This window comes from Triticum aestivum, chromosome 5B, assembly GCF_018294505.1.
Source record: "Triticum aestivum cultivar Chinese Spring chromosome 5B, IWGSC CS RefSeq v2.1, whole genome shotgun sequence".
NCBI lineage: Eukaryota > Viridiplantae > Streptophyta > Magnoliopsida > Poales > Poaceae > Triticum > Triticum aestivum.
Window position 1 is genome coordinate 622,211,071 of NC_057807.1, and position 17,827 is coordinate 622,228,897.

At 48.2% G+C, this 17,827-nt stretch overlaps 1 protein-coding gene across 1 annotated transcript; it reads right to left on the reverse strand.

Annotated features, from left to right (window-relative positions):
- Positions 1 to 1,115: 1,115 nt before the first annotated feature.
- On the reverse strand, positions 1,116 to 15,062 carry LOC123113701 (ankyrin-1). The gene is made up of 11 exons (XM_044535007.1): positions 14,835 to 15,062; positions 14,567 to 14,740; positions 13,978 to 14,103; positions 11,495 to 11,634; positions 11,049 to 11,153; positions 10,781 to 10,909; positions 3,322 to 3,474; positions 2,720 to 2,821; positions 1,825 to 2,004; positions 1,666 to 1,745; positions 1,116 to 1,393 (listed from the first exon to the last, which is right to left on the reverse strand). The coding sequence occupies exons 1-11, from the start codon at positions 14,917 to 14,919 to the stop codon at positions 1,348 to 1,350; spliced, it is 1,320 nt and encodes a 439-aa protein (XP_044390942.1). The 5' UTR covers positions 14,920 to 15,062; the 3' UTR covers positions 1,116 to 1,347.
- Between the last annotated feature and the right edge of the window lie 2,765 nt (positions 15,063 to 17,827).

Here is a 17,827-nt window from a genome sequence, read left to right on the forward strand (position 1 = left end):
CCACGACCACTTGCATCTTGCAACGGGCGAGACAGCAAAAAGAAAAAAACTTGACATTTGGCAGCAAGATAAGTGGATAAACAAAAGGTTGTTACACTGGAGGCTACACAGAAGGCTAACAATAGAACTAAATGACACGAGTGGCAGTGGACTGGGAGGTAGAGGTACTCCAATTGCTCCGCCGCCGCCAAGTTATGTAACACCCAAGGAAAGGAAGAGGGTGAAAAAAGGATCGTCCCCGAGCAAGTCTTTGAAGTCTGATAATGAATCAACGGCCTCCCTCGAGGATCGCTGGGAGCAATGAATACCCTATGATGGAACTATCGTGGCTAGGCGACTCCATGACAGTTCAAGAGTCGTGTGATCTCGCACAAGTGTGTGCACAACAGTTCTTTGCGTTGTGGAGACCCAGATAGCAAAGTACCATGTGGAGGGTGTGGCAAGGATTTGATCATGCTTATGGAGTTGGGAGTTCAGGCATGAGTGGAGGTTTGTGCATCTACAAGAAAACTTGGATCTGGCATTGAGAAATTGTTCAAAGTATCACATACTCCCTCCGTTCCAAAATAGATGACTCAACTTTGCACTTCATCTATTTTGGAACGGAGGAAGTAGATATGACTGGTGCAGGGGGTCATCTATTTTGAAACGGAGGAAGTAGATATGACGGTGCAGGGGGTGGGAAAACAACCATGGTGCCTTGCATGCTTGTATGGGGAGGCGAATAGGAGCTTGCTGCATCTCACACGGAACATGATTAAGTTTCTTATAAGGCTGATTCAGACCTTCCATGAATGAACATTGGGGACTTCAATGAAGTTTTGAGACAAGAGGAGCAGATGGGATCAAAATGATCGAGATGCAAGTCAAATTCAGGCATTCCGAGACGTAGTTGACATACGTGGGTATGTGATCTCGGCTTCAATGGTCGAGAGTGAACAAGCCAACTACATTTTCGCCGGCAGCCCGACAAAGACATAATACGTCCTAACACAAAAACCTCTCCGCAAAGTATGCCCGATGCCATATAAAACCTTTTTTTTGGGGGGGCGAACCAGGCTACCGGCGAAATCAATAACTTGTTCTAGTATTCCTTCACAGGCTACCCGTAAAACTTCAATACTGAATTCCATGATTCCACCCAAGATACAACAAGCTTAATTTTCTGTGATGGTAAAGTTTGTTAACACTTGAACTGGAATCGAGATTACTACAGCTAGCGAGTTCACCAACCATGCGTGCGACGGAAGTCTTAAAAACCACAGGATATTATTGTTAGAAGTTTTCAGGCTAGACAAAAGGTGCTCGGCAACAAAGCAGAGCTTCGGATTCGACTTGACACGTGAGTCACTTTTCACGGCTACGAGCATTCTTTGCTGCTTCTTGGGCTTCCCTGCGACCAAAATATTATGAACATGAGCATTGTCAGGAATCTGTGTACAACTTCGCCCTGAATATCAATCATAACACTATGCAGATCGACACTAGGCGCTCTTTCTGCGATTAGTAAATCGCTCCAGCTCAAGAAAATAACTCAACGGACTTGAATGACTGAATCCATGTAATATTCTCCAGATATGGAGAGACCATCTTCCATGGACACAAACAATGGTTGATATCATGTATCCTTTCACTTAACACAGCATGAAAAAATGAACCAGTTACCTTAAAGCATTTGCAAGATCACCATTTGAAGGCTCAAGCTTCAAGCCATCCGCAAAAGCCTCGCATGCTCTCTCGTACTTCTATAGAGTACACGGCATAAGATGATTAGTTATATGACCATGATCAGGAAAGCTTGAGGAAAACTACTATCCTTTTTACCTTCAATAACATAAGAGCTGCCCCTTCTCGATAGCAGGCTTTTGGCCAAAGAGGTCGCGCCATCCTGCACATGCTAGCATCAGAGAGAGCAGCTCTTCCATTCCCACCGCGCAACGTACTGAGACTCCTGTTTGCCAATATGATTGCACAATCATCTGGACTAGGGTCAAATGCCATTGCCTACAACACATCAGTCGCATGCAGCTTTCAGCGATACCTAAAACAGAGTACTCCCAAGACAGTAATTATATCAATGAGGATGACGCTCAGTGTTATTCTTTGACATAGAGATCTCCGTACACATGAAACCAGCAAATGTATTGAACAAGCAGATACTAGTACATTTCAAAATAGCAACTTCTGTATTACCTGCATTCTAAAAAAAAAATCATGTGCTACCTCAGCCTTTTGAACACAAACTGCTCAACTACCTGATAATACTAAGAGAGCAGAACGCCTAGATTCTGTATGCCTTGTACTACTGTGGAACTGAGTACTACCTCAGTCTGGGTTTATTAGTCCCCATTGTATTTTGGGTCAAAGTTTGACCACATATTTGACTAGCAAAATGTTAATGCATGGCATAGAAAATTATATTGTTGGATTTGTATTTGAATGCAGTTTCCAATGATATAAATTTGCTACGTATAACTTACTCAACGTATTTTATCAGTTAAAATCATGTTCAAAACATGAACCAAAATATGAGGGGGACTAGTAAACCAGGACAGAGGTAGTATCTAACAGCACATGTTTTACCAGAAAGAGGTGGCAGCACATGCAACCTATTTTCGGTGTGAACAAAAAAAATAGTGTGGACTGAGATTAACAGTTTACAAATATAAAAAATAACCATCACTCCTTCGGGCAATAAAAATGGGCCCTAGTGACTTACACCAGTATACATCTCTGAAGCCATATAATATTCCCCTTCCTTAAAAGCCTCTGAAGCTTTCTGTTTCAGTTCAGTTCTTATCTTTGCGCATTTTTGTTTATCCTGATAAAAAAAGTGGTAACAAAAAATATGTAGAACTAGCCTGTAATGTAAAACATGAAACATGCACAAATTTGTAAGTCTCACCTATATCAGCTAATTAATGTATAAGACTAGAAAAAATGTGTTGTACTGCAGTGTTGCAGGGTATATCCGGAATTGAGGGTCTATCCTAATTAATGTATAAGACTATAAACTCATAATAGAAACTATTGTCCGGAGTTTCAGGGCAGGCACAATATCATCCAAGATAACTTGTCAAGTCTAGCACATTAATAGTACACCATGTTGCCATACCCAAAGACTAGAAGTTTGCTAATAGTGATGCAATGCACCAAAAGTAAAATTTGCATGGAATGTTTTTGTTTGCATAATGAAGTTTAAAATAATCATGAAAAAACTATTTCTACTCTAAATGATAGGCAGAACTGCCAAAGAACAGACTACAGGGTGATGATAAATAACATATGGATCTGCAAGCGAGGACAGAAGGAAGCACATACCATCGACTTCAAACCAAAGTGTTTCACATGAGAAATGATTCCATCAATACTCCAGTCCGGCAACGTTGAAATAGGAGAAGATAAAGGGAATAACATTTCAACCATGTCCCTACTGCCTTTAGAGGCAGCAACTTCAATCAGTGTGTTACCACACTGCAAGAGTAAATACCAAATATAAATACAAAATGTAATTGGAAGATTTACACATTAATAGTTAGGAATCACAGCCTAAGAACTCAACGAAATGGCTGGATGGACTTCAAGTGAACCACTATGCAAGGACATATGGTGGAACAGCCTCGTGCATCCTTCCTAACGAAATTTGTAAGACAAGGGCTACGTAAAATACAGTAACTGTTATGACCGGGCAGACTTATGCTGTAGGAGGCCCACCGGGCAGGCTTAGTTAGGGGCTTAGACCACAAGTTATCTTAGTTTTATTTCACATCGTGGTTATATAAACAAGTTGTGAGACTCTTTTGAGAATTAAGCAATAAGACAATTCTATTGCCCGGCTCCCTGAGGAACCGGAAGCCCTAAGCCCTAGCCGCCTCCTGTGTCCGCCGCCACCACATCAGCCGCAAGGACGGCGCCCAGCCGCCGGCCGCCGCGCACTCGCCCCCGCCCTTCTCCCTCCTTCCCCTACAGGCTACGCCCTAGACCGGGTAGAACCCTAGATCCTACCACCTTGGTATCAGGTAGCTCGGTTTCGACCATGTCTGCACCACCACCAATCCCGCCGCTGCCCACCACCACCGTGCCGCCACCGATCCTCTCCACCGCGCCGCTGGCCCTCCCCACCACGCCGTTGGGCTCCACCGTCGGCGCCTCCACGGCCAATCGCCGCCCCCCTCCATGGGTCCGCCGCCACCACCCGCCACCGCGCCGCTGGATGACCGGCATCCTCAACGACCTCGTCACCGCCGTCCAGGGCATCCGGATGTTCCTGGCCAGTCCGTACGGGCCGCCGCCACCTCTGCCGCCGGTCGCCTCCTCCGGACCGCCCTGGTACTCGGTACCCGCGGCACTCGCCGGGGCCCAGTCGTCGCTCCAGCAGCCGCCCGCTACCGCGCCATAGTGCCCGGCGCCGGCCCTCACTGCGCCTCCCGCGTCGGTCCAGCAGCAGCCAACGCTGTCGGCCGCCCACCTCCGGTCCCGGGCAGTCCGCGCCGGGAGGCCTCCCCATACAGCAGGTTCGCTTTCCGTCGTCGCCGTCCCCGATTCCGGCCTGGCTGACCGGGACGTCACCGCCGCCGGTCTACACGTAGGCCGGGGAACTGCCGGTACCCACGCTACAGTACTGTGACCCGTCAGGTTCCGCGGGCCCCTACGTCGGCCGCCCCACCATCGACCGGGCATCGCCGTCCTCGCTGCTCCGCACCGCCGAGTCAGTCGGCCACGGTTCGCCAAGATTGACTTCGCCACGTATAACGGCACGGAGGACCCCCTCAACTGGCTCAACCAATGCGAGCAGTTCTTCCGCGGGCAACGCACACTCGCGTCGGATCGCACCTGGCTCGCCTCTTACTATCTCCGCGGAGCGGCACAGACATGGTACTACGCCCTCGAGCAGGACGAGGGCAGCATGCCCCCGTGGGAGCGCTTTCGCGAGCTGTGCCTCCTTCGTTTTGGGCCACCGATCCGCGGGAGCCGCTTGGCGGAGTTAGGCCGCCTACCCTTCACCTCCACGTTGCAGGATTTCGCCGATCGCTTCCAAGCCCTGGCGTGTCATGCGCCGGGTGTGACGGCACTTCAGCGGGCCGAGCTCTTCGTGGGCGGCCTCCCAGACCACATCCGCGTGGACGTCAAGCTGCGGGGGCCCCAGGACCTCCAGACGGCCATGTACTATGCCCGGGCCTTTGAGCGTCGCGCCCAAGCCTTGCAGCAGGCGACACCGACTCGAGGGGGCCGACAACCCTCCCGACCGCCCCCGACAGCACCTGCACCTCCGGCCGCTCCACCAGCAGCCGCCCCGGTCGCGACGCGGCCTTTTCATCGGCTCTCTCAGGTGGAGCAGCTCGAGCGCCGACGCCTGGGGCTCTGCTTTAACTGCGATGCGCCCTACGCGCCGGGCCATGTCTGCCCGCGCCTCTTCTATTTGGAGACGGACGACTATGCCAAGGAGGACACACCCGTCGACGGGCTCGGCGACCCCGCCGCGGCGGAGCCCGCGCCTGCGCCCGCCCCGACAACGGCACTCGTCGTCTCGCTCCATGCGCTGGCTGGCATCCGCGACGAGCGGACTATGCTCTTGCCGGTGACGATTCACGGCGAGCGCCTGGTAGCCCTCCTGGATACGGGCTCCACGCATAACTTTCTGCCTGAGGCTACCATGCGGCGCTTCAGCCGACAGGCGGGGAGCAACTTTGGGTCACCGTGGCTAACGGTGACCGCCTCCGGTGCCATGGGCTTGCACGAGACGTGCCCATCACTATCGACAACGAGCACTTCACCATCATGTGCGCCGGCATCGACTTGGGCTGCTTCGACTTCATCCTCGGCGTCGACTTTTTGCGGACTCTCGGCCACATCCTCTGGGACTTCGACGCCTTGCCAATGACCTTCTGGCGTCTTGGCCGCCGCGTCCGGTGGGAGGGCGTTGGAGGCGCCTCGCCAGCGACGCCCAAGCTCCACCTGGCCACGGCCACCTCCGAGGCCGAGCATCCTCTGTTGGATCACCTTCTGCAGCAGCACAACAACCTCTTCGACGAGCCGCAGGGCCTTCCGCCGGCCCGGGTCTACGACCACGGTATTGACCTTCTGTCGGGCTCGACACCGATGGCAGTATGGCCCTACCGATATCCTCAGCTCCAGAAGGACGAGCTGGAGCGGCAATGCGCGCTCATGCTCGCCTTGGGCATCATCCGGATCTCCACATCACCGTTCTCTGCGCCGGTCCCCCTCGTCCGCAAGTCGGACGGCACGTGGCGCTTCTGCATCGACTATCGCGCCCTTAATGCCCTGACTCTTAAGGACAAGTTTCCTATTCCGGTGGTCGATGAGCTCCTAGACGAGCTACATGGGGCGCGCTTCTACACCAAGCTTGATATCCGATCGGGCTACCACCAGATGCGCATGCACCCACATGATATCGCCAAGACGGCGTTCCAGACTCACCACGGCCACTTCGAGTTCTTGGTCATGCCGTTTGGTCTCTCAAACGCCCTGGCGACGTTTCAGGCTATGATGAACGACGTCCTCCACCCCTACCTGCGTTGGTTTGTGCTCGTTTTCTTTGATGATATTCTTATCTACAGCGCCTTGTGGGCGGAGCATCTTCAGCACGTCGCCATCGTCTTCAACGAGCTTCGAGTGCACCATCTTCATCTTAAGCACTCGAAGTGCTTGTTCGGGACGCCTTCAGTCGCCTACCTCGGTCACGTCATCTCAACCGAGGGGGTGTCCATGGACGCCGACAAGGTGGCGGCCATCGCCGCCTGGCCGATCCCGCATTCACTGCGGGCTCTTCGCGGGTTTCTTGACCTCACGGGGTACTACCGGAAATTTATCCGGGAGTTCGGCCTCATCGCGTCCCCGCTCACGCGCCTGCTCCGTCACGACGCCTTTGCCTAGGATGAGGCGACCACGGCATTCGATGCCCTCAAGGGGACCCTCACGACGGGCCCCATCCTTCAGATGCTTGACTTCGATCGCCTGTTCATCACCGACTGCGACGCCTCCGGTGCGGGGTTCGGCGCGGTCCTTCATCGGGGCGATGGACCCCTCGCCTTCTTCAGCAGACCCTTTGCCGCGCGCCATCTTAAGCTCGCGGCCTGAGCGCGAGCTCATTGGCTTGGTGCAGGAGGGTGCATCACTGGCAGCCCTATCTGTGGGGTCGGTCTTTCCAAATCCATACGGACCACTACAGCCTCAAGTTCTTGCCGGACCAGAGGCTGTCTACCGTACCGCAGCACCAGTGGATCAGTAAGCTCTTCGACTTCAACTTCACCGCCGAGTATCGTCCGGGCCGCCTTAACACCGTCGCCGACGCCCTGTCTCGGCATGACACGGACACCGCCATCGATGACTCTGAGGGGGCGGCACTCTGCATCCGCTCAGGCCCTCCTTCGCCCTCTTCACCGACATCCGCCGGGCGACGCGGCCGCGTCGGACGCGCTCCTCCTTCAGCAGCAGCTGGCTGCGGGTGAGCTGGAGGAGCCGTGGCGCCTCGCCGACGTGTTGCTCCTACATGGGCGCCGGGCCTTCATTCCCACGCACGACGATCTCCGTCACCAAGTGCCACTCGGCGGGCCATGAGGGTGTGTAGAAAACCCTCCATCGTCTCCCCGCCGGCTTCTACATTCCAGGTGATCGGGCCCTAGTCCGCGACTGGGTGCGGTCTTGTGTGACGTGCCAGCGTAACAAGACGTAGACGTTGAGGCCGGCTGGTCTGCTCCAGCCATTCGAGGTGTCGTCTCAGGTCTAGGCGGACATTTCCATGGACTTCATCGAGGGCCTCTCCAAGGTGGGTGGGCGGCAAGTCGGTCATTCTCACGGTGGTCGACCGCTTCTCCAAGTATGCTCATTTCATCGCGCTCGATCATCCCTACACGGCGGCGTCCGTGGCCCGGGCCTTCTTCGACGGTATCGTCCGCCTCCACGGGTTTCCCTCTTCGATCGTCAGCGATCGGGACCCCGTGTTCATGGGGCATGTGTGGCGCGATCTCTTCCGGATGGCGGGCGTGAAGCTCCGCCTGAGCACGGCCTTCCACCCTCTGACGGATGGCCAATCCGAGGTCGTCAACAAGGTGATTGCCATGTATTTGCATTGTGTCACAGGTGATCCTCCTCGTGCATGGGTGGACTGGCTCTCGTGGGCGAAGTACTGCTACAACACCTCCTATCACTCCGCCCTACGCGCCACGCCATTTGAGGTGGTTTACGGCCGGCCGCGCCCGGCGATTCTACCTGTCGATCCAGCCACGGCTCGGACCGAGGCGGCCGGGGATCTTCTGCGGAGCCGTGACGAGATGCTGGCAGAGGTCCGGCAACGCCTCCTTCAGGCCCAGCAGCTGGCCAAGCACTACGACGACGACCACCATCGCGAGGCGGAGTTCACAGTGGGCGATTGGCTGTGGTTGCATCTTCTTCACCGCTCTACGCAGTCACTTGACCCACGCGCGAAGTGGAAGTTGGGTCCTTGCTATGCCGGGCCATTTGCTGTCCTGGAGCGCATCGGGAAGGTGGCTTACCGCCTTCAGCTTCCGCCGGGTGCTCGCATCCACGACGTCTTCCATGTGGGGCTGCTCAAGCCCTTCCGTGGGGAGCCACGTGCGGCTCCTCCCGCGCTTCCTCCGGCCGCCGACGGGCGTCTTCTTCCAGGACCGGAGAAGGTGTTGCAGGCCCAGCTACGTCACGGAGTGTGGTACGTGTTGATTCAGTGGGCTGGACTTCTGGCGGAGGAAGCCACTTGGGAGCAGCGCGAGGAGTTCCGCCAACACTACCCAGAGTTTCAGCTCGAGGACGAGCTGTTTGCGCAGGCGGAGAGATATGTTATGACCGGGCAAACTTGTGCCCGTAGGAGGCCCACAGGGCAGGCTTAGTTAGGGTCTTAGCCCACAAGTTATCTTAGTTTTATTTCACATCGTGGTTATATAAAGAAGTTGTAAGACTCTTTTGAGAATTAAGCAATAAGACAATTCTATTGCCCGGCTCCCTGAGGAGCCGGAAACCCTAAGCCCTAGCCGCCTCCTATGTCCGTCGCCGTCGCATCAACCGCAAGGACGGCGCCCAGCCGCCGGCCGCGCGCACGCTCGCCCTCCTCCCTCCTTCCCCTACAGGCTACGCCCTAGACCAGGTAGAACCCTAGCTCCTACCAGTAACATTAATAACCAAAAGCTTCAACTAATATCTTGTATTGCATAAACAGAATAGGACGAAGATGATCCGAACACCAAAATACATGGAAGGGGCAAAGGAAACCTTTGTAGAAGTAGTATTTTATGTTTCTTTGACTAGGCTATAAAGAAGTTGGAGATTTTTTCCAATTCCTAGTTCAGCAGACAAGAAACATTTAAATGACATACTCTACAATTTGCAACACAGAAGATTCAAATTTACAATGTTTCAACATCATCAGCTCTTTGTTTCCCTCCCTCCCTCTCTACACCACTGCCGCCCTTTGTCAGAGCACGGCTATGTGGAGTCCACCTGCAATCCCTCCTGCACCGGTGCTGACCTCCATTGCCTCCTGGCCGCAGAGTCAAAGTTCAGGTGGGGCGAAGGGGTCCATGGTGGACACATGGTCCGATCCTCTTCTAAGCGTCGGATGCATTGATAGAAGTGTCCCCCACCAAATCATCAAGGCACTGGGACGTTGGTGCCAGCAGAAACCTAGGTAGCGATGGATTTCAGTGCCAAATGCTCCAAATTCAGAGTTGCAATTTACATTGATTTATCTGTGTTCACCGAGATATATATATATATATATATATATATATATATATATATATATATATATTCAGATGGATTTTTTTTATTGAGAGGCAGTTATTGGGTCCTGAACTTCTGATTGTGGCCAAAAGATCAAGTAGGGAAATACCATAATCTATCATGCTGATCTGAGAGTGAAATTATTCAGATGGATTTTTTGTGATCCGCTTTTACATGGGAGGTGAATCGATGATATCAAGCATGACTGTGAGATGGATTGAAGACATTGAGGAATATTGCTATAAGTTCGGTATCTACGATTAATTGATAGCCTATGGCACAATAACTGGCAACTTTACTCTACCATAAGTTCCCTAATTTTACACCCTTTTGCTTATGTATTTAGTACTTACAATACCTATAATACTTAAAGCAAGGTGCAAGAAGGTACCCTCACAGAGTAAGAAGTGAAATAAGATTACTGAATTCCCCTGACAATGTCTCATCAGGAATTAACCGGAGTGAATATCAGATGTATAGATACAAACCATTCCATTTTATAATCCTGCATAAGTTTGACTCGTGCTTTTTCTTCTTCGCAACTGGAAAATGGATTTCGGTTATGCATAGAAGCAGCATGTTCTCTTTTGTTTACTGCATTGCATACTGCATATATAGTCGTCACAAATGTCTTAAGCCTTGACCTTAACTTATAAAATGAGGGTTATGTGCCACAAAAATTATACCATTAAATTTGTATATAAAGAATTTTCCAATTATGTAACTTTGAAGTTACACGACTTGTGTATTGTTTCTATAATCGATGGTCAAAATTAAATCTTGAAAAGTGTGTGCCATCTTTTAGTAGTCGGAGGAAATAGTGTTTTCTCCTCATGCAAGCCTATTCCTGGCGTCAGACGAAGTGTGGGTAAGAAGATTATCCTAATCCATCAAGTGTCAGGAGTCTACAGCCTAACATGACCTCATAGAGAAAAATGGAACAATGTTCAGCTAACTTACAGCATATGCATGAAAAGTAGATGATGACAAGTGACAACAGCAAAACAGGAAAACAAGTAAAGCTCACTTCATCAGGAATATTAGGGTTAGCACCAGCATCTAGCAAGAACTTCATGATGCCAGGGAAGCCAGACTTCACTGCCAACATCATGTAACTACCACCATCGAAGTCAATAAAATTCACATCAGCGCCAGCCTGTGCAAATGAATAATTATTTAATCATTTGTTTGAGTTAATGCTTGCTATGTTAGCCATAGAAGACATATACACAAAGAAAATGAAGCTGTGCCTACAGAACTTTAACAAAGCCTCCTACGAAAAAAAGAGTACTGACCTTAACAAGTAGCTTGACACATTCCAACGGCTCTCTAGGCATGGGCTTGATGGCCCGGATGGCCCAACTCAATGGGGTATAACCAAGACCGGAAACCTTGTTAGGCTGCGAAAAGTGGAAGAATCAATAACTTAAACTTGTCGAAAAAGTAAGGGACCAATAGAGATTAATTCTGAGATACGTCAATAGAGAAATAAAATCTACTTGTGGTGTGTATATTGGTATTTCTGAAGGCAACAGAAAGAAATATGTTTACAGAGAAATTAGACGTAACATGTCCTTGATGAATTTTTGTTGCTTCAAATACAATGCAAATCTTTTATTCAGATGGAGCACAGGTATTATAGAATATAGAGATGGAGCACGAGTACCACTGGCCAAAGATATTCCGTTAAAGTGTTATCTTTTTCACCGCAAAGAAGAGAACCAGGAAACTAGTGTCTTACATCGGCATGGTGCTCCAACAAAATCTTAATTATGTTATGATCTTTAGCAATTGCAGCTGCATGCAATGGCGTCCCTTGTGCAGAATCTAAATCCGCATCGACTCCTCTTGAAAGCAGAAGTTCTGCTATTTCACAATGTCCTGGAAAACCAAGTTTCAAAAAAATTAATGAGACAAGAATATTTTCCAACATGTAGCTGACTTTACATAAAGGGCAGCCCGGTGTACATAGCTCCCACTTGCGCAGGGTCCGGGGAAGGGTCCGACCACTTTGGGTCTTTTGTACGCGCGCAGCCTTTACCTACATTTCTGCAAAAGGCTGTTTCCAGGACTAACACATCAAGGCAACAGCTTTTACCTCAGATGCAGCTGACTATACATAAAAAAGGGCAGCCCGGTGCATGTAGCTCCCGCTTGCGCAGGGTCCGGGGAAGGGTCCGACCACTTTGGGTCTATAGTACGCAGCCTTTCCCTATATTTCTGTAAGAGGCTGTTTCCAGGATTTGAACCCGTGACCTCATGGTCACAAGGTACCACTGCGCCAAGGCTTTACATCTGCATAAAAAATTAACTCTCGGCCAGTTTTCAGTTTAGTGATCATGAATTGCCCCATAACCTTTTTGTTTATTAAAATTTTACTTGTTTATCCTTGGAAATAGAAGAAGTCATCGATTTTGAGCTTATAAGATTATAATCAATGGATAACATTAGATATTCAACTTCAAAATTCCAAACCTCAAAGTTATTCTCCAAACACATGATAATGTTTCTTCAGCCATCACCCAAATCATATATATGGGAGCTTTGTTCGATGGAAATCACATAAAAACATATGGCAAGATATGCTAAAATAGAAACATCAAGCATCGCACTAGCCAAGAGAGGTGTCATCTACTATATCTAAATAGGAGCCTTCCACTACCTTGTTTCTCTTGACATGCAGCCTATCCACATCACCAATCAACATGCAGCCATCCATGTAAGCAAATCTCCCACTACCTTATTGCAAGACTTGATCTAAAATTTGTTGCCTGGTGTCGAACCGTGAGCATTTGGCATTTGATAAGATTAGAGATCCTGTTGTGGTTCCAGAGGTTGAATTTCTTATGGTGCCTTGGCCAAACAATCTGAGAGTAGTACTTTATTTAAACACCATTTATCTAAGATTTTGCTAGATTGCCTGTTAGGTGCTTGAAGAAATGCCTCAGCTACCAAACAAATATGTTTAAGAAAATAAGAATTTTTACACCCTTTTGTTCCTAGAATATTTTTAAGTGAGCTACTGCTACTGCCTAGAGTTCGAATCTGCTTGATATTAGTGACTGCAAGTAATCCAGTTTATCCATAGTTCTCAGAACCAGAAAACTATTTGTGTCCAAGTAAGCGTCTGTCTCTGGGATGAATCACGTATTGACAACACCTGTGTTAAAGTTTGTTTGATGTACATTTTTTCCCTTTCACATCAGTGTCTCTACACTATGTAACAAATTGCATTAGATTTCAGCCTAGGATGCCACCTAATACCACCTGCAAAAAATGTCACAAAATTTGTAATTATGTTTTGGTCGTTCTTAGACTGTTTGGCCAAGGCAAGTTCACATATACATATAATGGTGAAATTGAGAAGCTAAGAATACTACGAAATTACCAAAACCATAAGATTATCCATTTGTAACTGGTAGTTGCATAAGAAATGGAATAATGCATTTCCAACCTTTCTTTCGAGAACACGCCGATCACAATAACAATGCATTTTTGCTTTTGAAAAAGAATGGATCCGGTGTAACTCTCATACATGATACATGTCTTTGATTTTACAATTAAACAATGAATTTTCATGCAAACACACAACATGCATATTTTATCTTGCACCTATCATATTGGCGTGTCAAACAAATATTCGTCGCTACATGAATATTGATCCTATATATTTTAACAAATTTCGCAGCAACGCGTGGTATAACATCTGGTGGTAGTCAACTGTCACGATCCCAAGGGTGAAGGTAGCTCTGTCCCTGTGACGTGTGTTTCTTGCTTTATTCCTTAGCCAAGTCTATTCCAACAGAGAGAGGCCACCAAACAAATGTTGACCATGCCCTTTTCCACGTCATAACCTAGCCTCCCCCCTTGGGTTGAAAACGCAGGTTCATATGCCTATCCTTCTCCTTTTACAATTCCTTCCATTCAAATACAGTATTAGATTTAACTGCAGCAAGCATTTCTTATTCCAAGCCTCCATATCCCTAAATCCAAGCGAACCCTGAAGGAATCGCAACAAAACGATTGACAGCATCAAAGAAGAGAATCACTTCTCCTGAACCCCTTTCCAGTTCTCCCAGATCTATCAATAGTTTGTCTTCGGAGTCTAATGCTACCTATATACTTTGATGTGGCTTTCTAAGGCAAAAAACCAAACTGACTATGTATGCACGCTCACACATATATATATGATAAATAAGCACACTTGTTGAGAAAGATAGAGACCTTTCTTTGCAGCGCCATAGAGAGGTGAGTGCAGTTTGCCAGCTAGTGGATCAGCACCATGACCAAGAAGATATCTTGCAGCAGCAGCTCTCCCATATATGGCAGAATGGTACAGTGGCGTGTCACCTGCAACAGCCGAAAAAGTAAACATGAGGAGCTCAACAAATTCACGCCAATCCTGCCCTCAATACAAAACGTTGTACGCAAGAGAACCAAACGTGGAAAGAGAACTTCACTTGTGCAGTATCAAATGCCTTTCCATCTGACAAATGTTTACTGTCGACAAAACAGCACAACGACAGACAGAGGAGACACTACATATACAGTCCACAAGTAGCGGTTCGCCCGTATAACAATATCCAAAGGAAATCGATGGGTGCGTGCATACATTGGACATTTCTCAACCCCACTTATCACTCAACTACAATTCACAGATGCATACAGCATGTATCACCAAACTCGAAGCCTGAGATGCAAATTCCACATGGTAGTAACTAACTAGTAAGCAGAATCAGCATAAATACATATATAGATAAAAGTTGAAGAATCTGCAAATTGACGCGAAGGGGAGCATGGAAGGGAGCACCACCTATGAAGTTGAGTTGATTGACATCGAGGCGGAGGTCCTCGACGAGGTACCTGCAGACCTCGAGCTGCCCCGCCCCGGCCGCCAGGTGCAGCGCGCGGTCCCCTACGCCGTCCTCCACCGCGCCCAGGATGGCGGCCTCGCCTTTGCCTCCCGAGCCCATCCACCGCGCCATCTCTTCGCAACGCGAGAATTGGGAGCACTAAATCCGTCAAGATACTACCATCATCAAACCCTAAGAAGGAAGAGCGTAAGGAAGATGCGGAGTTACTCTTGAGTAGGCGGAGGTTGCCGTCGGAGGCGGCGCGGAGGAGCGCCTCCTCCCGCTGCTGCTTCCCCATCGCCTCAATCTCCATGGCGATCGAGCAGGCGGCGAGGAGAGAGGAAATTTCGAGAGCGGCAGTGCGCGAGACTGCGGGGTGGAGAAGAAGGGAGAGCTGGAGGGGAGGAGTCCGTGAGCCCTGGGCCACGGGAGCAGGCAAGATGTTGTGACGGGGAAAATGTGATTTTGTTCTGATGGTTGGTGAGCCCATGGCCGTGGCCCATGCCTAGGTAAACATTGAAGCCCACGGTTTGTTTCTTATTTTTATTTTTATTATATAAAATCTGCACACGAATATGTAGGGGGATGCATACATTTTTTGTTTGCGAAATGGGATGCATACATATTTGTATGATTTTTTTAGCAGATAATAAAAGCCACCACAGTTAAAAAGAGCACGTGAGCGTGTTGTTGGAAAAAAATTATAGGAGACCAGGTCTCACGGTTAGCAGGTGAGACCCGCCCTGATGGATGACACGTGACATTCACAAATCACAAAGCATCTAAAGGATGGGTCTCACCGGCTAATCCGTGAGACCTGGTCTCATAAAATTCTTTTCCCGTGTTGTTTGGTGTTTTGACCACCATCACCGTTCCTGATGCGGAGAGTGGCCTTGCTTATATTTTCTGATCATCAGGTATTGATCGACTTCGTACACAGTGGCAGCTTGGTTTCCATTTCAAATAAGCAAAGGAGATACCAAACCGTTAGAAGATGCTACTCCTTCCGTTCGTAAATATAAGTCTTTGTAGAGATTTTACTATGGACCACATACAGGGACGGAGCCCGCGTATAGTCGTTGGGTTCAGCTGAACCCAACAACTTTTGACTGGCACGTATAGACGTACAGGTATTTAGTGGTTTGAATCCATTAAAAAATCAAAGCTGACCCCATCGAAAGGCCCAGAAGCCCACAAGCTAATTGCCTCCGTGCCCATTAGTGTTCTTAACGTGATTAGCCCATTCTAACGTATTAAAACTGAACCCATCTCAAGATTTACTCGATTCCATCCTACATAGCGCACCACGCCGCACGCCTCCAGAATTGACGCGATTGGTTACTCCCTATCGGTAGACTCTCGCTTCTTTCGTTCTGCCGCTCCCTTCACCCATCTGCCGATCGCCGCCCCTCGGCAAGCCGGCTAGGGCAAACAACTGATGTCCAAATTCAAGGTACGTGGTCACATCACTACATCTTCTTCCCCAATTCGTCTTGTGCATGTCCAATCTAACCTATAGTAGTATAATATACTCCCTAAGAGCAAGCAATCTCTCAGAACCTTCTATTCACAGATAAAATAATTTAGATGATCCCACTAAGAAGTAAAATGAAATTAGGTGAAGATATTTAACCAGGGGATCTTTCGTGTCACCACCTGATTTTAGTTATCTGTTGAGGATCATTGGGGATGCTCCACGAAGATTTAATGTGAAATTCTCTATACTCTGGCCTATCGATTTCTAAAGCTAGTGTGTTGTGATATTGCCAGTTGCCACGGTATCAGTGAAAAGATTATTTTCAACTTTGAATGTTGTAAAAAAAGAATTGTGTTATAAAATGGCCTATCAATTTATAATTGATTGTCTAATTTGCTATGTGAAGAAAGATATATTTTCTACCATTAGTAATGATTATGTGTTTAATATTCTTTAGATGACATATGTGGTAAGCAATCCAAACTAATCCAAACAATATTCTTTAGTTGATGAAAAATTGGAAGGGAACACTATAAATGTGATGATTTTACATGCTTTTTTGTTTGAAGATGCTTATTTTAAGTTTGCTATTTTTTTCAGATGTTTTCAGGAGGACGAGAAATGGTACTTGAAGCTATGAAGGTATTTTGGCACTACTTGATCTGTTTTACAATATGTAAAGCGGTTTTATAATTATCCAGCTCGTACGTTCCCTATAGTTGCTATTATATTTCTTTTTGTTATGTTGTCTTTGAGTGATATACTACTGTCGATGGTCTAAAATTGGACTTTATAGTTAATTAATTCATCGCAAATCCTTACCCTAAGTCAATGAGCAAACCCAATGGCTAAATTTTCTGGCTCCGCCCCTGACCACATACGGATGTATATAGATGTATTTTAGAATGTAGTTCATTCATTTTACTCCGTATGTGGTCCATAGTGAAATATCTGCAAAGACTTATATTTAAAAATGGAGGGAGTACAAAAGGAAAACAATTTTGCCTTGTAGTAATAAATTGCATCAATACTTGATCCTACGATCATAACTTATTACAAACTGGTGAAGGGGTTCATGACACCAGCACTAGAATCAGGGCAACGACCCTGATGATATTTTTGAACATCAGTACAGACACAAGCGCTCATATACACGCGCATACACTCACCCCTATGAACGTACACACGCACACCCTACCTCTATGAGCACCTCCGAAAGACTGAGCCGGCATATCATCTTGAAATTTACGAAGTCACCGTAGGCACCTTCGTCGTCGACGGGAACGTCTCCTCCCACTGAATGCGCATCGCCGGAAATCTTGAAATAAATCCAGGAATAAATGCGAGCACCAGAATTTGAACCCTGATGGGTTGGGGATACCACAGTCCATCTAACCATCCAACCACAGGTTGATTCGCAACGACCCTGATGATATGTGGATGCGACAATGCTAATGTAGAGAGAGTAGAGTGACAACGGTAGATCCGTGCCTTGACATGAGTGGCCTTTTGATGGCCGAGGCGGTGGTAGAAAGTGGGAAGGCATCCATCAATTTGCCAGTGCCTTTTTGGCAAATCATGAAGCACTAGAGTAACAACGCCAGATCCGCGCAAAGACATGGACGGCCTCTTGATGGTCGTGGGAAGACATCCCGCCGATTTGTCAATGCCTTCTTTGCCAAGCACGGTGCCACAGAGGGGCGGAGCTACATGCAAACAAAACTGTTCCATGGTCCGTCCAAGC